The sequence below is a fragment of the Myotis nattereri genome, assembly GCF_964212035.1.
Source record: "Myotis nattereri genome assembly, chromosome: 5".
Taxonomy (NCBI): domain Eukaryota; kingdom Metazoa; phylum Chordata; class Mammalia; order Chiroptera; family Vespertilionidae; genus Myotis; species Myotis nattereri.
Window position 1 is genome coordinate 31,682,953 of NC_138080.1, and position 24,081 is coordinate 31,707,033.

The 24,081-nt window shown below is 52.2% G+C and overlaps 2 protein-coding genes and 1 pseudogene across 6 annotated transcripts; 2 read left to right on the forward strand and 1 right to left on the reverse strand.

Annotated features, from left to right (window-relative positions):
• The first annotated feature begins 887 nt into the window (after positions 1-887).
• On the forward strand, positions 888-3,542 carry UQCR11 (ubiquinol-cytochrome c reductase, complex III subunit XI). The gene is made up of 3 exons (XM_081093425.1): positions 888-1,064; positions 2,613-2,760; positions 3,379-3,542. Exons 1-2 carry the CDS (start codon positions 1,015-1,017, stop codon positions 2,731-2,733), a joined length of 171 nt encoding a protein of 56 aa, XP_080949551.1. The 5' UTR covers positions 888-1,014; the 3' UTR covers positions 2,734-2,760; positions 3,379-3,542.
• A 7,565-nt stretch (positions 3,543-11,107) lies between these two features.
• On the forward strand, positions 11,108-23,288 carry MBD3 (methyl-CpG binding domain protein 3). Of its 4 annotated transcripts, XM_081093421.1 has the most exons (7): positions 12,184-13,235; positions 14,811-15,079; positions 16,368-16,527; positions 17,110-17,247; positions 19,704-19,794; positions 20,201-20,378; positions 22,439-23,288. In XM_081093421.1, the coding sequence occupies exons 3-7, from the start codon at positions 16,426-16,428 to the stop codon at positions 22,632-22,634; spliced, it is 705 nt and encodes a 234-aa protein (XP_080949547.1). In that variant the 5' UTR covers positions 12,184-13,235; positions 14,811-15,079; positions 16,368-16,425; the 3' UTR covers positions 22,635-23,288. The 4 variants fall into 4 exon arrangements, with proteins under 4 accessions (XP_080949546.1, XP_080949545.1, XP_080949547.1 ...); XM_081093420.1 differs by lacking the exons at positions 12,184-13,235; positions 14,811-15,079 and adding an exon at positions 11,108-11,242; XM_081093419.1 differs by lacking the exons at positions 12,184-13,235; positions 14,811-15,079 and adding an exon at positions 11,120-11,338.
• Positions 18,037-18,854, reverse strand: LOC308519225 (small ribosomal subunit protein uS5-like; annotated as a pseudogene). The gene has a single exon. The product of its transcript is annotated as a small ribosomal subunit protein uS5-like (transcript).
• Positions 23,289-24,081: the final 793 nt, after the last annotated feature.

Consider the following 24,081-nt stretch of genomic DNA (forward strand, 5'->3'; position numbering starts at 1 on the left):
ACCGGTTAGGGCTATTTCCTACTTTTTAAGTTTCCAGCAAGGACAGAGACTTTTTCAGGTTCTCTCTCATACTAAACTCAAAACTCTCAGGCAACTGAAAAGAATGAGAAACCAGGCCATAGTCACTACATACTATTGCCGGTGCCCAGTCTCAGGCCAGGGGTCAGGGTCAGGTCAGAACCTGCAGCCCTGCGGGTGGAGAATTGAGGCCAAGGCAGGGTTTGGACACACACCCACGGCATCCGGGCCTTACCTCCAGAACTGCAGCCTCCACGCTGGGCAAGAGAGCGCCTGGGCGGCTGTCAACCATGAAGGGGAGGCCCTGGCCCGGCGGCGCCTCTATCGGGACTCGGGTATCCTGGGCGCCTGGATCTCGCTGCCCTCCGCCGCCGGGGGGTTGGGGTGTGGGTGTGGGTGTGGGTGTGTGTATTGGGGGGGCTGGGGGGGGAAGGGAGCACCGCACTCAAAAACGAAACGTGCAGGAAATTTCCAAGAGACAATCGCGAAGAGCAAACAGATTTGGGGAAGCTCTGCCTTTTGGCCAAGGCCCCATTGACAGCGGGTCAGCAACAGCCCGACTCCTCTAGAAGTGGGTTCACATCGCACCCTGACCCTTTGGGCAACTCTGGGCAAGTCCCCTCCTAGCTTGGCCTCAGTTTCGTTCATTGTAAATAAAGCCTGGCACGGAGTGAAAACACGGAGCTACCAGCCAAATGTCGCGGGGCGTCCTTGGTGGCCTCAGGCCGTGCAGCAGGGGGCCGCTGGGACAGCGGCCGGGAAGGCAGAACCGGAGCTCCTGCGTCACGTGTTCATAAGCCCGCCCACTCTCGCCCGCGTCTAAACGTCATCCGCCCCGGAAGTAACTGTTTATGTGTTCCGGGTCTGCGCGCGCAGCGGCCAGGGTTCCGGATGTCGCGTGGTCTGGTGACCCGGGGCGGGGCATCTCTGCGGGCCTAGGTCGTGCGTCCCGGCCTGGAGCACCCGAGGTCACCCTGAGCTGCGGACCTCGACGCGATGCTGAGCAAGTTCCTGGGCCCGCGCTACCTCCAACTGGCCAAGAACTGGTGAGGTCTTGACCTCTACCCTTCGTACCCCGCGCCGGTCCTTCGCGGTCCGCCCCCCGCTGTGCGGCCCCAGTCAGTGCGCGCACCGCCGCCCCCAAACCCATAATTGTGCGGGGCCCAGATGGGAAAACTGAGGTACAGAGAGGCGGAGCGGTCTGGCCCAGCCACACACTGACGTGGTGGGCTCCGGGTCCGAGGCCCAACCGCTCTGAGCCTGTTTTCCCACCTGAGAGCCACGACGTTGCCCACCCGGGAGGCGCGCCCCCTGTCCCGCCCAGCATCCTCGGCTCAGCTCTTCGGGCCTGAAAACTAATCGTGTATGTTCCCGACTTTGCTTTTGACGTTTTAAATGACCTTGTACTGGGAGCATGAAGCCCACGGCTGCATCTGCCTCTGCACCCTCGTGGGCAGTAGATGGGATTGGGGTGGCTGCCTAAGGAGCTAAGAAAGAGGGGCCTACACTTGGCAGGCGAGCCCCCGAGCTCAGGCAGGAGTGGGAGCGGCCTCTGGACAGTGGCTCTGGCAGTCCTTCAGGTGGACACTGATGTGGATGATTGACAGCCGGGTGACCCGGGCCCAGGACGGTTGAAGGGGTTGAAGGCTGTTCCTGGTGCATCTGGTGAGAAGCACCAGCGCCGATGCAGCCCCTCCGCCGCCCCTCCGCCTGTTGGCTCTGACTTCCCGAACTCAGCTCAGTCGGTTCATTCTCATCTGGACTTGGTCAGAGCGGCGACAAACTCATCCAGGCTTTCAGTTAGTAAGCACTATTGAGCACCCACTATGTGCTAGCACATAGCCCTGTGGGTGCCAGAGACACAGCAGTAAGTGGAACCTTTGTGGCTGATGTTCTCGTCAGTGGACAAGAGGAAGTAAATGAGATCTGTAAGACTGTGTCCTCAAGGGAGTAACTCACCCACTCTGTGCCTGTTCTCATCTGTAAAACAGAGACCCTGATATTCATGCCTCCTTCAGTTCTAGGCTGTTGCAGGAGATAGCCAATCACTGTAAACTGTATATATGGTGCTTGCATGCACGTATTAGCTATTGCAATGGTGGTTACAACTTTGTGTGTGTGTGTGTGTTTAAATTGATTTCAGAGTAAGGGAGATGGAGAGAGAAACATCAATGAGAGAGAATCATTGATCGACTGCCTCCTGCACACACACACGCACCCCCGGGGATGGAGCCCACAACCAGGACGTGTGCCCTGACCAGGAATCGAACCTTGACCTCCTGATTCATAAGTCAGTGCTCAACCACTGAGCCATACTGGCTGAGCAGGTTTGGGTTTTTTTTTAGTAGCAAATTCCTCAAATAAAATCTTAGGCAGGTCCCAATTTGAAAGCAGATAAGAGTGGAGTCACTTCAGAGTCCTCTGTTTGTGCCCACCCTGCAGGATCATCTCATCAGCAGTGTTCACACACTGGACAGGGGTCAGTGCATGGTAGATACTTGATATTACAGTAGCTGGGGGTCGGGGAGGGACCCACATGTGCTCCCAGGAGGATGAGACCCCAGCAAGGCCTGATCCCCACTGTCCTCTCACAGGATCCCCACGGCGGGCATGTGGGGCACCGTGGGCGCCGTGGGGCTAGTGTGGGCCACCGACTGGCGGCTGATTCTGGACTGGGTGCCCTACATCAATGGCAAGTTTAAGAAGGACGACTAATTAAACTGACCTCCTCAGACCCCTCCGGTAAGTTTAGCAGCTGTCGGCAGGTGAATCCCATGATTCCCTCATGGCAGAGGAGTGACCTTCCGCAAGGTGGGTTCCCCATTTCCAGGCCTGGGCAGCAAGGTTGGTAGGCTGGACTGTTCACCCTGGAGAATCGCGCCTAAGGGCGGAGCTCTTAGGTAGGCTCTTCAGGTACCTCCTGCCTAATGGCCCAGAGCTGCCAGCTGGCAGCCTCAGTTTATGGGACAAGGGAATGGGCACAGTTCACTGCTCGATCTGGGAGAATGACTATCACCCTACTTGCCATCTCAATCTGCCCAGCCCTGGGTAGGACAGAAGGATGCCCATTTTACAGATGGGGCAGTGGAGTTGGTGGGCCCCAGTAATGACCCTTCAGACTTGTCCATTAGTCCCCTTGTGACCATCATCACTGTGCTATGTTACTAGCTTGCTCCCCACATGAGTGTGCATGGCTTTACCCCATGTCACAGATGAGGAGCTGCAGCCCTTAGATGGCACAGCTAGATCTGGTTTTGGAACATGGCTGCAGCATCTGTGTTCCTCCTCACAGCTCAATGCCTCTTTCCCCATAAGATCTGGAGCCAGGAGACTTCTGCTCACCCTCTTGTTCCCCTCTAGGTGACTGGTGGTGCCAACAGCTTCCTTCTCAGCACCTGCTGCATCTGGAACAGCCCCAGCCTTCGGCATGGATCGAGAGGGAATCTACAGTGTGACTTAGGACTTTCTATGTTTCTGAAAATAACTTTGATGTGTGAATGCATTAAACCTTGCTCTGAAACCTGCCCTGCCTGGACATGGTGATGCTGCAGACTTGGTAACCTGGTGGCTCGGGAGACCCAGGGGTCCTTTCAGCTCCAAAATTTTGCAAATCTCTGAGTTTCCTAATGGCTAGCAGAAATTGGTTATTTAGGTATTTAATGGGTAATACCTATAAAGTGCATTTACCTATTGTTACCTTAAGAAATTACCCCATAATGCCCGTCAAGTATGGCTTAGTTCACCAGTTCTCAACCTGTGGGTCGCAACCCCTTTGGGGGTTGAACAACCCTTTCACAGAGGTTGCCTGAGACCACCGGAAAACACATATATAATTACATATTGTTTACAGTAGCAAAATTACAGTTATGAAGAAGCAACGAAAATAATTTTATGGTTGGGGGTCAGCACAACTTGAGGAACTGTATTAAAGGGTCGCAGCATTAGGAAGGTTGAGAACCACTGGCTTAGTTGCTTGAGCATCGTCCCATGCACCAAGGGATTGCTGGTTTGATTCCAGGTCAGGGAACATGTCCAGGTTGTGGGTTCGATTCCCCAGTGGGGGGCCTGCAAGAGGCGGCAGATCGATGTTTTTTTGTTTTATTATTTTAGAGAGGGAGAGAGAGAAAAAACATTGATCAGATGCCTCCCACATGCCCCCCTTCTGAATATCAAGCCTGAAACCCAGGCATGTGCCCTGACCGGGAATTGAACCAACAACCTCAACCAACTGAGCTACACTGGCTGAGCAATAAAAATATATCTTTAGAAAAAAAGAAAGAAATTACCCTATGACAAACACTCATTATTTTCAGTTTCTGTGGGCGAAGAATTTGGGAGTAACTTATCGGTTGTCCTGGCTCAGGATCTCTCATGAGGCTGCAATCAAGGGGCCACCTCATCTGAAGGCCAGACTGCGGATGGAGGAGCCAGTGTCTCCCTCATGTGGCTGTTGGCACAGCGAGGCCTCAGCTCCTCTCCAGGTGGCTTTGCCCAGAGCTGCTTGGGCATCTTCACAATGTGGCTGCTAACGCTCCCGCACCACCCCCTGCCCCCCACAGTGAGTGGTTTCACAGTGAGCAAGCAGAAGCCACATGTCTTATGAGCTACCCTCTAAAGTCTCACTCCATCCTCTATTCTATTCTCACTGCACATTCCATTCATTAGGACCCCATCCCCGCGTCCAGCCCACACACAAGGGGAGAAGAATTAGACTGTTTTCAAAGGAGGATATCAGAACTTAACAGATGTATGAAACCATCACATGAAGGATATAAAAACAGGTAGGTACATACGGATAAGGCATAGTCCGTTCCCTTTGGTGCCCCTGCCCAGTTCTAATTCTTGCAACGTTCTTGAAAATTCTAGAAAGATTCTATATAGACAGTATATTTTTTAAAATAGCTGTTATATTAGTCTGCATGGGCTATCATAACAAAATACCACAAATTGGGTGGCTTAACAGAATTTATCTTATTTTATTCTTAACAGAATTTAGATAATGAAAGTAGTTTCAATTTTCTCAGTTCTGGAGGCTGGAAGTCTAAGATCAAGGTTCCAACAGGGTTGGCTTTGTGAGGACCTGACTCCTGGCGTGCAGACAGCTGCCTTCTCACTTGATGCCTGAGTAGAGGGAGGAAGAGAGAGCAAGTGGGCTCTCTGGTGTCTCCTAGAACCCTACTGATCCCCGGGTGCCAGGACCCACCTTTCTGATCTCATTTAACCTCTTTATATCCTTGGAGGCCCCAATCCAGACAGCCGCACTGGGGCTCAGAACTTCAACATAGGAATTTGTGGGGCAGGAAGCCCTTATGCAGTCCATAACAGCTGTATATTTTTAACACAAGTAGTGGCATTTACTACACACCTTTCCACGTGTACTTTGTTCATCTAAGGCTTATTTCCTGGATGTGTGAATGCATTAAACCTTGCTCTGAAGTCTGCCCTGCCTGGATGTGGTGATGCTGAAGACTTGGTAACCTGATGGCTTGGGTGACCACTTAACCCTCTGAGTGCCAACCAATATCCTAGGAGCTATGCTAAAATTGCCAAGGCATTTTGAGTTAAGGTGTTTAATTTTTTTCCCCCACATAAAGAGTGAACTACTAGCATCTAATAGTGACACTGCAGGGGGAGCGCGATAGCACTCCCGGCACTCTAGGTGTTAAGCAGTATCCTTAGTTTTATTTTTTGGTGTGTGTGTTGTTGTTTTTTGTAGTTAGGTTGATATTTCTCAATGAAATGCTTATTACGGAAGTAATAAAGCTAGAACGTTTTTGGAAGGCATGCATTTCATTTCCAGATTAGAGAACTTTAGTCAATAAATCATGTCCAAACTACACATTAAAATGTTTATAAGCCCTAACAGGTTTGGCTCAGTGGATAGAGCGTCGGCCTGCGGACTGAAAGGTCCCAGGTTCAATTCCAGTCAAGGGCATGTACCTTGGTTGCAGGCACATCCCCAGTAGGGGGTGTGCAGGAGGCAGCTGATCAATCTTTCTCCCTCATCGATGTTTCTAACTCTCTATCCCTCTCCCTTCCTCTCTGTAAAAAATCAAAATATATTTAAAATAAAATAAAATGTTTATAAAACTCAAGCTTTAAAAAAACAAGCAAGCTTTAACATTTATATCTAGCTTTCCACATCTGTGCAGGCAAGGAATAAGATTGCACATAAGTGTAAGCAGTGCAAAAATGTGGAAGTGGAGTGATGTGCTAGAAATTGAATACAGAGTATAAGAAAGCAACGGAAAAATCAAAATAGAAAACAGGAAAACTATATGGTCAGAATTAGGAAAGGTGAAGAATAATACTCTTGTTACTATATAAGTTAAATTAATGAGCCCTAGCCGGTTTGGCTCAGTAGATGGAGCATCAGCCTGCAATAGGGTCTCAAGTTCAATTCCAGTCAAGGACACATGCCCAGGTTGCAGGCTCAATCCCCATCAGGAGGCAGACAATGATTCTCTCTCATTACTGTTTCTATTTCTCTCTCCCTCTCCCCTCCTCTCTGAAAGCAATAAAAATATATATATATATTTTTTGTATTTTTTTTAAATATATTTTATTGATTTTTTACAGAAAGGAAGGGAGAGAGATAGAGAGTCAGAAACATCAATGAGAGAGAAACATCGATCAGCTGCCTCTTGCACATCCCCCAGTGGGGATGTGCCCTCAACCCAGGTACATGCCCTTGACCGGAATCAAACCTGGGACCTTTCAGTCCGCAGGCCGATGCTCTAAGCCACTGAGCCAAACCAGTTTCGGCAATAAAAATATATTTTGAAAAAGTTAAATTAGTGACACACATAGCACTTAAGTAATTTATTTTTAATCCGAGATTTTTCATTGATTCTAGAGAAAGGAACGGAGAGAGACATTGATCAGTTGCCTCCTGTACATGCCCCGGCGGAGATCCAACCCAAAACCTGGATATGTGCCCTGACTAGGAATCAAACCCAAGACCCTTCGGTGCATGGGATGACACTCCACAAACTACTGAGCAACACTGGCCAGGGCAGCAGCCTCAGATTTTAAAACTGTCTGGTACTAACACTTATTAACTAGTCAGATAGCCAGGGATGTTTATTTCCTGTCACTTGCCATTTATAATACTTGAGATGTTCTTTCAGACATATATGAACATATCTGTCACTTAAATACATGGTGATTTGTGAGATAAATGAGTATTCATAAATTTTTGTTAACAGTATTTAACACATGCAGCGTGGACAGGCTGTGCAAAAGGAAACATGCCCAAATTCCCATATTTTTAGGCATTTTTGTAATGGTTAATAGTTTTTTAAAAAATATATTTTATTGATTTTTTACAGAGAGGAAGGGAGAGGAATAGAGAGATAGAAACATCAATGATGAGAGAGAATCATTGATCGGCTGCTTCCTGCACACCCCCTACTGGGGATCGGGCCCACAACCCAGGCATGTGCCCTTGAGTGGAATTGAACCCAGGACCCTTCAGTCCTCAGGCCGACGCTCTATCCTGAGCCAAACCGGCTAGGGCAATACTTTTTTTTTAATAACTTTAATGTTCCGGGGGAAAAACTTAATCGTTAAAAAAAACCACATAAAAAATAAGTACATAAAAAATAATTTTAAAACGACATAAAGGGCATGTCTCATTTTGTCTTGGTCTCCAAAATGGCTTGACACAGCACTGTTTGCTCAATTCTGTATTTACTTAAAATTTTAAGCCCTAACTGGTTTGGCTCAGTGGATAGAGCATCGGCATGCGGACTGAAGAGTATACCTTGGTTGCGGGCACATCCCCAGTGGGGAGGTGTGCAGGAGGCAGCTGATCGATGTTTCTCTCTCATCGATGTTTCTAACTCTCTATCCCTCTCCCTTCCTCTCTGTAAAAAATCAATAAAATATATTTTTAAAAAAATTTAACATTCTGATACACTGCATGGTAAAAGCATTCAGCAGTTTATTCCTGCTGGGTGTTCAAAGGACAGTGCGTTATAAATTCAGTATCTGGCATTGTTGGTTTTCTTGGCTTTAAGCATGTTAAACCTGGTAATTTGGCACACACACACCTTAAATTTGGGCCCCAGGAGAGTTGCCTCCCTAGCCTCATATTAGCTTGCAGGGACATTGGCACAGTGTCTGGGGACATCTGTGGTTGTCACATCTCAGGGTTCTCCTGGCATCCAGTAGGTGGAGGGCAGGGATACCGCTCAACATCTCACAATGCCCAGGAAGCACCCCTGTGCCCCTATACACAGAGAATAACTGGACTCCTGATGTAAACAGTGCTGAGGGGGAGACCCTGCCATAGAAAGTCTTTTAAAGGTTCTTCATATGGCCCCTTCTGGTTTAATTTCTGTTTTCCCTTGTGGAGGTGGACAGGGGAGGGTGTCTGCTTGGGGACTGAGCCAGCCTGCCTGGGAAAGGGGGTTTACTTCAAAGGAGCAAAGTGCAGGGAAGGCCCAGCCGAAGGGGAGAGGAGTGGGCAGCCCTGTCCCTCCCTCTTGGGGTCATGCCCGCTCTCCTAGTCAGGTACACAGCCTCTGGATCAGTTGCTTGGGGTATGATTCCAGGGGCCAAGTTTGGGCCAGATTCCCTGAGAAGCATGTGAGGAGAAAGTAGGGGGCACATAGGCTGTATATTTGACAGTGGTTCCTAAGATCAAAATTATGATCCAACACCACACATCCATCAGCATGATTACTATCAAAAACAAAACAAATGCCAGAAAATAAGTGCTGGCAAGGATCTGGAGAAACTGGAACCTGCATGCACTGTTCATGGGAATATGAAATGGGACAGCTGCTGTGGAAAATAGGATGGCAGTTCCTCAAAGAATTAAACATAGAATTACCATCTGACTCAGCAATTTCACTTCTGGAATTCCATTTCTGTGTATACCCCAAGAACTGAAAGCAGGACGGGATAATCCTCGGGACCCATGACACGGGGTGGGAGTGTTGTTAATACTTTTTCCTTTATATGTGTCCAAATGGCTTCGCTGATTACAATTAATGTGTTGTCTCTATAATTGTATTTCTTTTTTTGAAATATATTTTTTATTGATTTCAGAGAGGAAGGAGGAGGGAGAGAGAGATGGAAACATCAGTGATGAGAGAGAATCATTGATCTGCTGCCTCCTGCACACCCCCCACTGGGGACCGAGCTTGAAGAAACCTGGGCATGTGCCTGGACCTCATGGTGAATGGATCGATGCTCAACCACTGAGCCACACCATCTGGGTTGTAATTATATTTCTTTTTAAAAAATATATTTTATTGATTTTTTACAGAGAGGAAGGGAGAGGGATAGAGAGTTAGAAACATCGATGAGAGAGAAACATCAATTCAGCTGCCTCCTGCACACCTCCTATTGGTGATGTGCCCGCAACCAAAGTACATGCCCTTGACCCGAATTGAACCGGGGACCCTTCTGTCCGCAGGTGGACGCTCTATCCGCTGAGCCAAACTGGTTAGGGCTATATTTCTTATATTAAGAAATAAACTCATGCTCTGGCCAGGTGGCTCAGTTGGTTGGACCCTCAACCCATACACCAAAAAGGTTGCAGGTTCAATTCCCAGTCCTGGCACATACCTAGATTTCAGCTCCCTCCCCAGATGCAATCAATTGATGTTTCTCCCTCTCTAGCTCTAAAAAAATCAATAAAAACATATCCTCTGGTGAAGATTAAAAAATTAATTTAAAAAATAAAGTCACACCCACGGGAAAACACATCTAGCAGATTGGGACTAGTTAAGGCCAGGGTCCTGGAGCCCTGGGTTTGGGTCTGAACTCTGCAGATAGAAACCTAAGGCTTGCCGAAACCGGTTTGGCTCAGTGGATAGAGCGTCGGCCTGCGGACTGAGAGGTCCCAGGTTCGATTCCGGTCAAGGGCATGTACCTGGGTTGCGGGCATATCCCCAGTAGGGGATGTGCAGGAGGCAGCTGATCGCAATGTTTCTAACTCTCTATCTCTCTCCCTTCCTCTCTGTAAAAAATCAATAAAATATATTTAAAAAAAAAAAAAAAGAAACCTAAGGCTTCAAACCAGCTTTGGAATCTCGTCACCCCCCATTCCCATTCAGGGTGCCCACTTGGCTACTTTGCCTGCTCACCTGTCTGTGCAGCTCCCCCTTGGAGAACCCAGGAGGGGAAGGGCTATAAGGAATCTTCTGAAGTTGCACTCACCTGAAGACTTGAAACAAATGACACCTGCCTGCTGTGGGCTTGGGTTTCCCCGCCTGGGACCTGCCTCCAACCTGAGCACGGATCGCGCGGCCCAGAGTTGGGAAGACACCTGCTGGGGAGAAGCAGGTACGCGGGCTGCCCCTCTTGCACTCCCTGGGTGGTCCTGGGCCTTCTCACTCACCCTCCCGCTCACCCCAGGACTCCAGGGCGGCAGGCAGGAGGTCCAGCCGGCCCTGGCGCCCGCCACCCACCGCCGTCCACTCCTGCAGTCTCAACGCCTGCCCGGGCCTGCCAGGCTCTGCTCCGGGGAACAATGAAGCCATGAGGGGGACTGCCAGGGCAGCGCCACCTGGACCCTCTGGCTGGGGTGGGAGGAGGTTATGGGAGGGGGACAGAAGGAGGGCGAGACCCCCAACCCACAGACGGTGGCCGCACTAAGGTGGAGGCGGGGAGGAGGCGGCGCACTGCCGGATTCGGAGACGTCAGAAAAGCGCTGGTGGGACCCGGGGCATGCAGCGGGGTGGCCCACGGCCACGGCCCGGGATGTGGACCCCGGTGAAGAGGCTGGACGCCGTGAGACCGGGAGGCTTGGCTTAGAGGCCCGCCGCCGGGCTGGCATCCGGGACGCAGGCGGGGTCGTGGTGACAGGCGCAGGAGGGAGATCCCTGCGAGACGGGGGGCAGCACGAACACAGAACGCAGGCGCGGGGCGCGCGAGCCTCGTGCCGCCTCCGGTGACTCCGTCCGGGCGCGGAGTGGCTGTCGCCGCGGGGCGGGGCCTGCGCAGCGCCTGCGCAGCACGCGGCCCCGCGCGCGGGCGGGTGGGCGGAGCGGGCCCCCCGAGCGGGGGCTGGCTAGCGCGGGGAGGGGGCTGAGAGGGCGGCAAAGCCGGCGCGCGCCCGGCTGGGGGTGGAGGGTGGGGGCCTGCGGGCCGGAACAGCCACGGTAAGTGGCGGCGGCGGCGGCGGCGGAGGCAGCTGAGGCGGCGGAGACCGGGGGTCCGGGCGGCGGCGGCGGCGGGCCGAGGAGTCGGGCGCGATGGAGCGGAAGAGGTGGGAGTGCCCGGCGCTCCCGCAGGGCTGGGAAAGGGAAGAAGTGCCCAGAAGGTCGGGGCTGTCGGCCGGCCACAGGGATGTCTTTTACTATAGGTGAATGAACGTGCTAGCCGGGCAGGGCCCCAACGAGCGCCTCCCAGCGGCCTCTGCGGCGGCCTGGGCACCCTGACCGGGGCCGCGGCCTGGGCCCCCGCGCGTGCGTCGTGCGTGCGTTTCGGCGCGCGGCGGACGCCCGGCCCAGTGCGCGCGCGCGGCGGCCTCCGGGCCTCCCGGCCTCCCCGCCCCCAAATCGGCCGAGTGCGCGTGCGCCCCCAACGTGGCCGCATGGCACTTGAATCTGCAACGGGCGGTAGAGCGCCGGCCTCTCCGGCAGCCATGGGAAACCTGCCAGAGGGCCGAAGGGCGCCGGCCGGTACAGGCCAGATGTCGCTGGGAGGCAGGGGTGGGGGCTGGGCTAAGTTTTCTCTGATGGGCCCGGGAGGGCATACCTAGGAAAGCAGGTTCCTGGGTTCCCGGGAGGCGGGGGGGGGGGGGGGGGGGCGCTGGGGATGCGTGTTTTGAATGGTCACCCTTTCCGATCTTTGGGCTTGTTTGGGGAGCGGCAACCACGTTGGTCGTATATCCTTCAGTCACAGAGACGCGGGACATGAGACTTTATGAACCCCGCACAAACAGAGCCCAGCCTGTGGGTAGTGGTCCGAGGTTTTCAGAGTCCCTCTCCCCAATATTGGACCCAGGAGCTGCCCTTAGCCCGGGAGAAGAGGCCAAATGGGCCCGAACCCTCTCCGTGGAACAAAGAATTAGTGGGAGGCTTGAAGCCCATTCCCAGACAGTGGGCCATCTGCTGTGTGCCTTCTCCCTCTTTCCCCCCTGACTGCTGGAAGGAGCTTTTGTTTCTGAGCCAGCTTTGACGGTTCCCTCCCCTTTGCTTCAGGTCCCTGATGAAAGAGCCGGCAGGACACCTGCCTCCTGTTGAATGCCAGCTGGTGCTGGGGGCTATGCAGCCTGGTTGTGGGCCCAGAAACTGGCTGGGTGAGGCCAAGGAAAAGCAGAAGCAATGCTCCATCCTCCAGCACTTGGGGGGCGGGGGGAGAGGTAGGCTTTTGCTAGCCCCTTTTCGGAAGAAGGAGGGAAGTGAGCTGGGCAAGGATAGTGACTGGTCCAGGACAAGCTCAGACTCTGGTTTCCGGTTTCCAAAAAGTGCAGGGCAGCGATGGGAGCGAAACTGTGGGCTTCCAAACGTAGTTTACAGAATTGGCTGGAACTTTAACTTACCCGTTGACATAGTGGTGCTGCAAAAGTGTTTCTTAGGGACACATGTGCATTCTCCTCTGCTGTCATTTGCGGTGAGATCACTCCCTCGCAGGCCTGTTAGAAAACCTAAATCCTTTTAGTTCTGTCCTGGGTCAGTGGGGAGGCTTCAGAGTAGGACCATGTGCCTCATTTAATTCCAAGCATGCTTGTATGCTTACTTGCTTTTAGTTAATTTAACATCTCGGCAGCATCTGCTAGGTGTCTGGCACTGCTGGGTCCTGGCCATTCAGCTGGGAGTAAGACCCCGGCCCTCCCCTTCCAGGTGACAGCTGAGGCACCAGCCCTCACCCTGTTACTCCTGGGTTTTAGGTGGTGACATGCTGAGAAGTGCAGGTGGTAGGGGTGCCTGGCAGAAGCCGGGGCAGGTTGGAGGGCCTAGCTGAGGAGGTGATGTCTAGCTGAGCCCTAACAGTGAAGCTCGGAGGAAGAGCAGTCCAGGCAGTGGGAACACCAGGAGCCTGTGCCGAGGCCTGTGGTAGCAGAGAGCAGTCTGCAGCTCAGGAGCTGGACCAAGGCCAGCATGGCTAGAGCACCCTCATCCCCTCCTGCGTGGGAGCATGTCAGAACTTCAGCTGAGTGAGGCCCCGCCCCGAACATAGGGGTCTGGAGGTGGGGGAAAGCTCCAAAACGGGCTGGACGGATGCAACTTCAGGTTTCCCGTGGCTGCACTGAAGAGGTGAGGGCCTAAGATGGGAGAGGAGGGGGGCACGGAGTCCAGCTTCATTGCAGGTCTCTGGCCTGAGTGACCCGACAGTTGTCCCCCTTTCTCCCAGTGGTGGGAGATCTGGGGGGCATGTGATGGGGAACCGTGGTGTTTTCCTGGAATGTGAGTTCCCGGCCCCCTCACCACCCTCTGGAGACCCCTTCTGAACCCAGCTACTGGGGAAGAGAATGGGTAGATTTTCCTGATTGTCTTAATGCAGTGGGGGGCGGAGGAGTCAGATTAGACCTGGCCCTGAGTTCTAGCCCTGCCCCTAGGGCAGTGATGGTGAACCTATGACACACGTGTCAGAGGTGACACGCGAACTCATTTTTTTGGTTGATTTTTCTTTGTTAAATGGCATTTAAGTATGTAAAATAAATATCAAAAATATAAGTCTTTGTTTTACTCTGGTTGCAAATATCAAAAAATTTCTATATGTGACACGGCACCAGAGTTAAGTTAGGGTTTTTCAAAATGCTGACACGCCGAGCTCAAAAGGTTCGCCATCACTGCCCTAGAGGCACGCAGGCCTTGAATTCTTGTCTTCCTCCCAAGAGTGGTAGTGAGTAAATGTCTCCTTTGAAGAATTGCACTGCAGGAGAGGGAGTGACCCTATGGACCACCCCTCGGGGGCTCATCCACCCAACCCTCCGTCTTGATGATTTGTCTGAACTTCACTCCCAGAGTCTGCTGAGACCGGGGGTTATGGAGTAGAACATCTGGCTGCCCCGTGTTTTCTTTGTGAAAACAGTCCCTGCTTGACATTTTCTATCCAGGCAGGAAACTGAGGACTTGAGGGAAGTTAATTCCCTGACCTAACGAATAATTTTTTGAGAGGATTTTTCCAAAAGATCTCATTTGAAAGTAGAAGTAGACTTAGGAAAACCAGAGCAGCAGACTCATCTACTGATGAGAAGCAAAGGTATAGGGCAGGACCAGGTCTGAGGCAAGTGTCTGTCTTTTTGCATCTCTTCAGACCCCCAGGCTCCACACTGGGCACAGGCTCCCTTCCCACAACCAGCTGGGCTCCCAGGTAGGCCTACTCCAGAGAAGGGCTGAGGGCTCATTTGTTTTCTCACTAAATGTCAGGGATGTCTTAATCTGTCAGTACAGATCTGCAAAACCTGTTTTGAAAATTGAGATATAATTTCACATTCCATACAATTCACCCTTTAAAAGCTTACAATTTGGCAATTTTTAGTACATTTCACAACATTGTGCAACCGTCACCATTCTAGTTCCAGACATTCTCATCCCAAATCAAAGCCCTCTACCTATTAGCGTCGCTCCCCATTCCTTCTCTGAGCCCCTGGCACTTGTTTTAAACAGCTTTATTGAGATAGGGTATGCATACCACACAAGTCACCCATTTAAAGTGTACAATTTTGGTATATTCAAAGATACAGCCATCACCACAGTCAATTTTAGGACATTTTCATCACCCCCAAAGGAACCCCAATGCCCTATTCCCCTATCCCCAGCCCTGAGCAACTGCTAACCTGTGCATTGTGTTTTGTTTTAAAAATTTTTTTTTCTTCTTGATTTCAGAGAGGAAGGGAGAGAGAGAAAAACATCAATGATGAGAGAATCATTGATTGGCTGCCTCTTGCACGCCCCCCACTGGGGATGGAGTCTGCAACCTGGGCATGTGCCCTGACCGGGAATCAAACCGTGACCTGGTTCATAGGTGGATGCTCAGCCACAGAGCCACACCAGCTGGGCTCTGTGTTTTGATCTCCCTGTTCTCATTCATGTTTAAAGACAACAGCAACGGGTGGAAGTGACTGGAGGCAAAGAAATGTTGGCGAGTGTTTCGAGTGGGTTCCTTCCCTCTGCCTTTCCATTGCCCTGGGCACATGGGCTGGGTGTTCATATCTGCCAGCACAGAGCGTAGGATAAAAGTGGATCTTGCAGAAGAGTCCTTCGCAACCTCAGGCAGTAGGGCACTCTGCTAAAGCGCCCTGTCCTAGCTGCCGTGGCCAGGCCAAGGGAAGAAGTTCCTGCAAGAACCTTACCCAGTAGGGGGTGCCAGCAGGGCTGCCTGAGCTGAGTGTGCCATAGGTTTCCTTCTGGCTGGAATGCCCCGTCCTGCCCTCCATTGTCCCTGGTTTGCTGTGTGCCTGGACGTGTGAACAGGACTGGAGGGGGCAGGTGTGCACTTGCTCAAATTGGGGGCTTATCTCCAAGGTTCCCCATGCCCATCAGCAGTTACCCCTCCATCCTACTCTTCAACCCCGGGCACCTACAGATCTACTCATACTTGGGGATGTGCCTGTTCTGGGCATTTCACATCAATGAACTCACACTGTGGCCTTTGTGGCTGGCTCCTCTCACTGAGCAGCATGTCTTCGAAGGTTCAGCCACATTGTAGAGTGTCAGTGCTTTCCTCCCTTTCGTGGCCGAGTCGTAATAGCATGTGGATGGGGTCATGTTGTGTCTATTCATTAGCTGGCGGACATCTAGGTTGTTGCCACTTATGCCTATTGTGAATCCTGCTGCTGTGAATATTTGGGTTAAATTTTTTTCATGGATGTATGTTTTCATTTCTCAGGGAGATACCTAGGGGTGGGATTGCTGTTTGGTCCTTTGAAGAGCTGCCAGACTATTTCCAAAGTGGCTGCACAAGTCTTCGTGGCAGGACTGTCACTGCATGCTGGGTCCTGTGCTGGTCCTGTCCAGCATGGTGGTGTTGACTTTGCTGCACAGTGGCCCTGTGGGTGGGTGTTGTGTCCTCAGAGCTGAGCAGGATGCGAATCTTCACAGCCAGGTCATCACAGCTCCTGCTTTCCAGCTTTCCCAACAGGTCACGCCTGAGCAGTTGTTGGGGTCCTGGTCCCGAATCTTAACATGAGATTTTACTGGCCCCCAGGAGCCCCTAGTCCCAACGCCATAACCACTAGAAGGAGGTTGCTATCAGGGCATGTCCCTCCAATACCTGCTATCATTGGGTCTAGTCTCAAGATGCTCTGAAAATGGCAGTCAGGCTCTCAGGGCTAGGCCCCACCACTCTGTAGATCCAGGTGCTCATCTCTGCTCTGGGCCTGAAGTTGGGGGTGTGGGGTGGCCCGGCGCATCCTGCAGCCACTGACTCCTCTCTGGCCGCAGCCCGAGTGGGAAGAAGTTCCGCAGCAAGCCACAGCTGGCGCGGTACCTGGGCGGCTCCATGGACCTGGGGGCCTTTGACTTCCGGACGGGCAAGATGCTGATGAGCAAGATGAACAAGAGCCGGCAACGGGTGCGCTATGACTCCTCCAACCAGGTCAAGGTGAGCCCTGCCCTGCTCCACCCCATCACATGGGGGGCGGGGGGGGGGGGCGATTCACCATTTCAGACCCACTGTGGTGGGGGAAAGCTGATACTGAAATGGAGTTTACTTCTGTTGTTGAAGTAACTATTTGCTGAGGGAAATTTGGAGGCCACAGAAAAGGAGAAAAAAGGAATCGTGATTCTGTCCCTTGAGAGGTCTCTGGCTGCTTCTGGTGCTTGTTGCACTTTCCTTCCCTGAACAGTGTCTTCAACAGCTGACAGTCCACATGGGTGCCCGGTGACCCTGTGTGTGTCCCCAGTCTCTGACGGACACATGTTCAGTGGGACTTTGACCCTGTCCCTGCCCTGGCCGCTAGACAGCTAGCCAGGGTGCCCCCAGGCTAGTACTTCACAGAGAAGGAGGCACAGGAGGCAAGGACAGGGCCAGTGTGTGTCCTGAGCCCCACTGAGGGCAACAAATAGGCAGGGACTAGACTTGGCATCTCCTGCAGGTCTGGGTGCCACAGGGTGTGCTAGTGACGGAGAACACAGGAGTCGGGCTTCTAGAGAGTCGTGAGTGGCCTTGTTCCTGTCTCCACAGGGCAAACCTGATCTGAACACAGCCCTCCCTGTCAGGCAGACAGCATCCATCTTCAAGCAGCCAGTGACCAAGATCACCAACCATCCCAGCAACAAGGTGAAGAGTGATCCCCAGAAGGCTGTGGAGCAGCCCCGGCAGGTGAGCACATACCCTGCACACACCCTGGCCAGGTCAGGCCCAGCCCTGAATCAACTGTTCCCTCCAAGCTGGGTCCTCTCTTTTTGAAAAAAATAACAGGCTTAATTCAGTCTCTTTTTCTTTTCTTTTTTATTGATTGATTGATTTTAGAGAAACATCGATTTGTTGTTCCACTTATTTTATGCATTCATTGGTTGATTGTTTTATGTGCCCTGACCAGGGATCTAACCCACAACCTTGACTTATCAGGACAATGCTCTTATTAAAAAAAAGGACAATGCTCTAATACTCAGCCAGGGTATCAGTTTATTTTTCTTTCCTTTCTTTTGGTAATATGTTTTAATTGATTTTAATTTTAATTTTTAAAATACATTTTTATTGATATCAGAGAGGAAGGGAGAGGGAGGGAGATAGAAACATCAGTGATGAGAGAGAATCACCAATCGGGTGCCTCCTGCACACCCCTTACTAGGGATCGAGCCCACAACCCAGGCATGTGCCCTTGACCAGAATCAAACCCAGGACCCTTCAGTCCGTAGGCTGACACTCTATTCACTGAGCCAAACTGGCTAGGGCTATCTTAATTGATTTTAGAGACAGAGAAAGGAAGAGGGATAGAGAGATAGAAACATTGATCAGTGCTTCCTGCATGCCCCCTACTGGGGATTGAGCCTACAAACCAGACATGTGCCCTGACCTGGAATCGAACCAGCGACCTCTTGGTTCATGGGTCAATGCTCAGGCGTTGAGCCACACCAGCCGGGCTCAATTTATTTTTCTTGCATAAAATTATGCGGTGGCCACAGCTGGAGCTTGGGTCCTCTGCACAGAAACTCTGGTGTGGGTCTTTACAAGATGGTCAGTGACAGGGAGACTTGGTGAACACAGTCTCTTTCCAAAGGCCAGGGGTGAGATAACTGTAGGTCTTAGAGAAAGCATCAAAGGTGGCTTTGGCAAAGTTGCCCAGGGTGACAGTGCAGCCCCTGGCCAAGGTGTAGCAGTCGTCGAGACTGTGCCAGTGCCCCTGGGGACAGGACTGAGGCACACCAGCACAGAACTACAGTAGCGAGTCATCTTGCAGGGGACAGTGTGGGGCTTGCTGATCTTGTTACCCCCGTAGTCTCACCACAGGGATAATAGAGAGCTTGGCTAGAGTGATGGCCCCACAGATGGCAGTGGCTACTTCCTTTGAACACTAACACCCAGACCAACAGGTCCATTGTAGTCTCCAATGGTGACAAATGCCTTGAACTGGGTCTTCTGGCCAGCAGGTGTCTGCTTTTACGCGGGCATAATCTTCAAAACCTTGTCCTTGAAGGATACCCCCAGGAAAAATTTAATGATCTCCAATTCCTTGATGAGCAGGAGAAGAGACAGGTCTCCTACAGGGACTTGATCTTCGTGTACTTGACCAGGTTGCCCAGCTTGGTGACTGGGTCTACTCCTTGTCCTTGGCCTTGCTTTTTCAAGCTCTGCGGCCTTCACCCTGACCCTACCCCAGCCTCGACCTCAGCCCTAGATGCCACTGCCAGATCCTCCATGAAAGCCTCCCATTCTAGGCCCCCAAGACCTCCAGGCCCTCCTGCAGCACCGGCATCATCCACCATTTGGTGTTTTCCTCAGAGAAGATGCTCAGTCCACTCTTCAGAGCCTCCATTTGTTGGGTCCCTCAGCCCAAGTGCAGTCCGGAACAGTCAACCCAGAACCTAGTTCTGTGGGGAGCAAAGGCCCCACCCACCATGCAGAGGGCTGCTGGGGCACTTGGGGCTTTTTCTGGCCAATGTTTTACTTTTTTAAATATTTTTATTGATTTCAGAGAGGAAGGGAAACGGAGAGAGATAAAAACCCCAATGATGAGGAAAAATCATTGATCGGCTGCCTTCTGCACGCCCCACATTGGGGATCGAGTCCACAACCCAGGCATATGCCCTGACTGGAATTGAATTGTGACCTCCTGGTTCATAGGTTGAACCATTGAGCTATGCCAGCTGGGCTGGCCAATGTTTCTTGAATAAATGGTTAAGTTTTGTGGGGGAAGGGGGTTTAAATAAGATCATACATAATGGATGTATAACCTGCTTTTCAAAAACTGAGAATTGCCGGTGTTTTCATACATATTTACAAACATCACACACTGTATGGTAGGGTGTGTGGGACAGTCTTTTGGGAACATCGCCACACATCTAACATCCTGGGTCTTTGTCCTGCCAAAAACTGGAGTTGGCGTTTCTCTGCTCTGGGAAAATGGGCCTGGTGTGGATCCCCCTGGGGCCATGGCACCCTCATTTCTCAAGCTGGTATGTCAGCAACCCAGCCAGGGTAGGGGTTAGAAGTCATGCTGAGACCAACCACTGCACTACATGTGGATGGGCTTTAGCCATCATCGGACTGCTATAGTTCACTGTGCATGGGGGTGCTTTGCTGTCTTGGCCTCACATCTGTCTGTCCGGTGGCAGCTCTTCTGGGAGAAGAAGCTGAGTGGCCTGAACGCCTTTGATATTGCTGAAGAGCTTGTGAAGACCATGGACCTCCCTAAAGGTCTGCAAGGTAAACCCAGACCCCAGGACGGGTAAGGGGAAGCTAGGAAGGGGGCCAGGCCTGCAGGAGAAAGGAAGGGACCCTCCAACCTCCAGCTTTGGGTCAGAGGGGCAGACACCTGATATCTGGTCCTGGAGACAGCTACCCAGAGCAGAACATATCGGGGGGGGGGGGGGCCGAGGTTGGGGGGAGGCACTGGACCAGCAAGATGCATCTGTCCTGGAGGGTCCTGGGAAAATTTGGGGTGTGATTTTGCTCCTGCACCATAAACACAACCGTCCATCCCTGAGCATGTAGAGCTCCTTTCCTGATGGAGAGCAACTGCCTGCCCATAAGGGGAGTTTGGGGACAACATCCGAGGTTGAGGGACAAAGGCCAGTGCCTGGTGGTGACTCTACCTCCTGCGCCCCTGCAGGCGTGGGACCCGGCTGCACAGATGAGACCCTGCTCTCGGCCATAGCCAGCGCCTTGCACACCAGCACCATGCCCATCACTGGCCAGCTCTCAGCTGCCGTGGAGAAGAACCCTGGAGTATGGCTCAACACGGCCCAGCCCCTCTGCAAGGCTTTCATGGTGACTGATGAGGACATCAGGTAGCTGCTCTCCCACCTCACCCTCTCTGTGGCTCCTGACCAGTGTGTCTTCGAGCCTTCAGGGGTAGGAGGCCTTTGCGGGCCCTGCTGAGGGGTGGGATACTAGCTGTGGCACAGAGGAGGCTCTAGAGAGTGGCAGGAAGTGGGCACATGACAGGAACAGGAAGTACTGAGTGAGAGGTGAAGATAAACACATCCTAGGGCTTTAGTGTGGGCCTGAGTTGGTAGTGCCCAGATGCAGGTGGACTCGGAGTGAGAGGCGTCCATTTGCTGGAACCTTTTGGGAAGACCTGGTAAGGAGGTGGTTTGAACTGGCACTGGGCAGGAAACGTCAAAATGCTGAAAGGATAAATACGCATCCTTTAAAACCTTAAATGTCAGTGCAAAACTTAAAATGTTTTGTGAGGTCTGCCCTAGCTGGTTTGGCTCAGTGGGTAGAGTGTTGGCCTGTGGACCAAAGGGTCCTGGGTTCGATTCCAGTCAAAGGCACATACTTTGGCTGTAGGCTCCTCCCTGGCCTGGGCCCTGGTGGGGGCGTGTGTAGGAGTAACCAGGTGATATGTTTCTCTCACATCAGTGTTTCTCTGTCTTTCCCTCTCTCTTCCACTCTCCCTAAAAATCAATGGACAAATATCCCCAGGTGAGGATTAACAACAACAACAAAAAGTTTCATGAGGTCAAGGGAAGTTAAGAAATTTAGGGATCCCCCTCCCCCCACAAAAAAAAGGGCTGGAAACCACCAGAGCAGGCATGGCCTGATTGGTGTATGTGCTAGGTTGTGGGTTTGTGGGCTTCCTGTCTCGGGAATTGGGGGTTCAAAGCTTCGTGGATATAAGAGAAGCCCCTATAAGGTGAGGACATGGAACTAAGATACCACCCCTCCACCCCCAAGTCTCCATGCAGAGAGTCTGCCCAAGAGAAAGGGCAAGAGAGGGAATTGAAAGTATAAAAAAAGAACGTAACTCCAAAAAGACTGGAAGGATTTTTAAAGCTAAGCAGAACTACAATTAGAAGTCACTAAAATGAAAAATTTAAGTCATGGGTTAGGCAGTGGATTTGGTCCTGTCTGGAGAGGCGAGTAGCCAGCTGTGCAGAGAAGACAGTGGTAAGGAGAGAAAGGACGCCCCCCACACAGGACAGGGACAGGGCCAACATTTATTAGACCTGGCAACAGACACAAACGTTAGATTCATGTTATAGTGAAAATATAGAACTTGAGATGGATTTTAAAAGCCACAGGGATGGGAAGCAGATGGACAAGCTACCAGGCTACAGCCGCTTTCTTTGCCAAAAGACAGAAAGCCAGCCCTAGCCAGTTTGGCTCAGTGTATAGAGCGTCGGCCTGCGGACTCAAGGGTCCCGGGTTCAATTCCAGTCAAGAGCACATGCCTGGGTTGTAAGCTCTGCCCCCAGTAGGGGGCGTGCAGGAGGCAGCCAATCAATGATTCCCCCTCATCATTGATGTTTCTATCTCTCTTCCTCTCCCTTCCTCTCTGAAATCAATAAATATATATTAAAAATTTAAAAAAAAAGACGGAAAGCCATTCCCCACCTAGAATTCTCTACCTGCAAACTGTCATCCACAAGACAGATGACACTGGCTAGGCAGTGGACTGGACACTCAGTGGTCTTTTTTCCCTTTGCAAACCCCACTCAAGTGCTAGCGAAAGAGCTTACACATGTGCACTAGACCAGAATAGCCAAGCAGACAGGTGACCACCTATTCTGGGAGGAGGAGAGCCATCAGGCAGACCCGAACGACCAGAACTGATTGGGGTAGTGCCTGTCAGGAGGTGGGGAGACAGGGTGGTGGAAAGAGGGAGTGAGGCGGCCAGTGGAATAGGAATAGAGTGAGCACTCCGAGCCCCTGGGTCTGCCATCTGGAAGGCTGAGTCAGAGCTACCTGCTCAAGAAGGGAGTGTGAGCCACAGGCCGGGGCTGGAGGACCCTCGGGCCCCAAAATCAGTAGCCCATGTATGTCTGTGCATCCCATCCTCCTGGCCTCGCACCCGGTCTTCCCGGATCGGGACATTCCCTGTCAGCGCTCCATGTGTCTCCAGGAAGCAGGAGGAACTGGTACAGCAGGTTCGCAAACGGCTGGAAGAGGCGCTGATGGCTGACATGCTGGCCCATGTGGAGGAGCTGGCCCGGGACGGTGAGGCGCCGTTGGACAAGCCAGGTGCGGAAGAGGAGGTAGAAGATGAAGAGGATGAGGAGGAGGAGCCTGACCAAGACCAGGAAATGGAGCACATGTAGAGCAGGTGTAGGTGGACCCAGGCTACAGCATGTGCTTGGGTAATGACCACAGGGGAAGAGACAATCCAAGAGCTCTTGGACCTGTTCCACGCTGGGTATCGGCTGTGCTAGGAGAGCACCTGTCTCCCTGGAGGAGCCCAGGGTGGCCTGGCCCTCCCTGTCCTTCCAGAGCCAGGCCTGTGTGGGGCACTTACAGACTCAGCCCTTGCCCTAATGGGACCAGGCTTGGGGGAAGGTGGCCCTCCTCCCCAGGCACGTCCACGCCCCTGGCCACTAGGACACCTAGGGTCATGGCTGGAGGATGGTCCCCGGCCCTGCAAACCCCCACGTTTGCTCTTTGAAGGGCCAGACTTCTGGAAGTGCTGGGTGCTCCTGGGCCCTGCCTGCAGGGATGTGGCTCCTGGGTGCAACTGGGCCTCTGGACTCTGTCGCCATCCTGAGCTCAGAAAAGGGTTTTTGAAACAGGCTTACCTCCCGACCTTGAGTGTGAGGGACAATCCTCTGGGCCAGACTGTCAGCCCTCCCAGAAAGGGTTGCAGGGTGGTTCCCCGAGTGCCCATCCAGCTGAGCAAAGCCGTGACACTCAAGAGTGTGTCTGAAAGAAAGCGGCACAGCCCAGACGTTTTCCTTCAATAAATCGGTGGTACAAACGAGGCTGAACGTCCTGTAACTTCTTTACCTTTTGTGTTTACTGGACGAGGATGTGAAATCTGGACTTCATCTGAAAACCTCACTGTCTGGCCTGGTGGGTCCTGCCAAAGGGTCAGCCACCAGCATCTGAGGAGGACTGCTCATCGCCAGGAGCACAGTAGGGCTGACCCTTGTGCCTCCGTTTTTCCTTGTATGACAGGTACAGCTAATACCCAGCACTCTGGGCTGTGAGCTGTCATGTGGCCTGGCTGGAGCTGCCACTGGGGCCCAGGCTCCTGTGTGTTCCTGTCTAGAGGTGTGTTTCATGGCCAAGCATTTCTAAGTGCCACACCCAGAGTAGTGGTCTCCGAGAAGCACTGGGGCGAAGATCATCACAATCTTGTTACTTCACTCATCCCCTACAGCCCTAGTGCCTTGGGACTGATCCTTGGTTGGGGTGTGAAGGAAGGCAATATTGGTTTCTCTCTCTGCCCTAACCAACAACTTGTGACGGCAAGGATCGTAACTGCTGAGTCATTTGGCCAGACACCCGGGGCATGTAGGTCAGGGGTGCGGGGTGACATGGGACCCCTCAGAGCTGTGAGTGGTTGCTGCCCTCTTGATCTTCCAAGGATGCTGGTGCAGTCAAACTGACACATCCTTCCAAGTCAAGTTGAAAAATTCTGAGAACCAAGAAGGCTGCCCTGTACAGGTCCCAGTGCCTGTTGGGAGGGCCTGAGGTCCCTCAGGTCTGAGTAGAGGGGCTACAGGGAGGTTACTGTGGGTGACAGACAGAATAAAGCCTTCTTGGGCGAGC

Bases quoted from the DNA above. Each gene is read 5' to 3' on its own strand.
- UQCR11 (XM_081093425.1), top strand. From the start codon at position 1,015: ATGCTGAGCAAGTTCCTGGGCCCGCGCTACCTCCAACTGGCCAAGAAC. The intron at 1,065-2,612 runs GTGAGGTCTTGA...GTCCTCTCACAG, and splicing joins CTCCAACTGGCCAAGAACTG to GATCCCCACGGCGGGCATGT.
- MBD3 (XM_081093419.1), top strand. From the start codon at position 11,229: ATGGAGCGGAAGAGGTGGGAGTGCCCGGCGCTCCCGCAGGGCTGGGAA. The intron at 16,528-17,109 runs GTGAGCCCTGCC...CTGTCTCCACAG, and splicing joins ACTCCTCCAACCAGGTCAAG to GGCAAACCTGATCTGAACAC. The intron at 19,795-20,200 runs GTAAACCCAGAC...GCGCCCCTGCAG, and splicing joins CCTCCCTAAAGGTCTGCAAG to GCGTGGGACCCGGCTGCACA.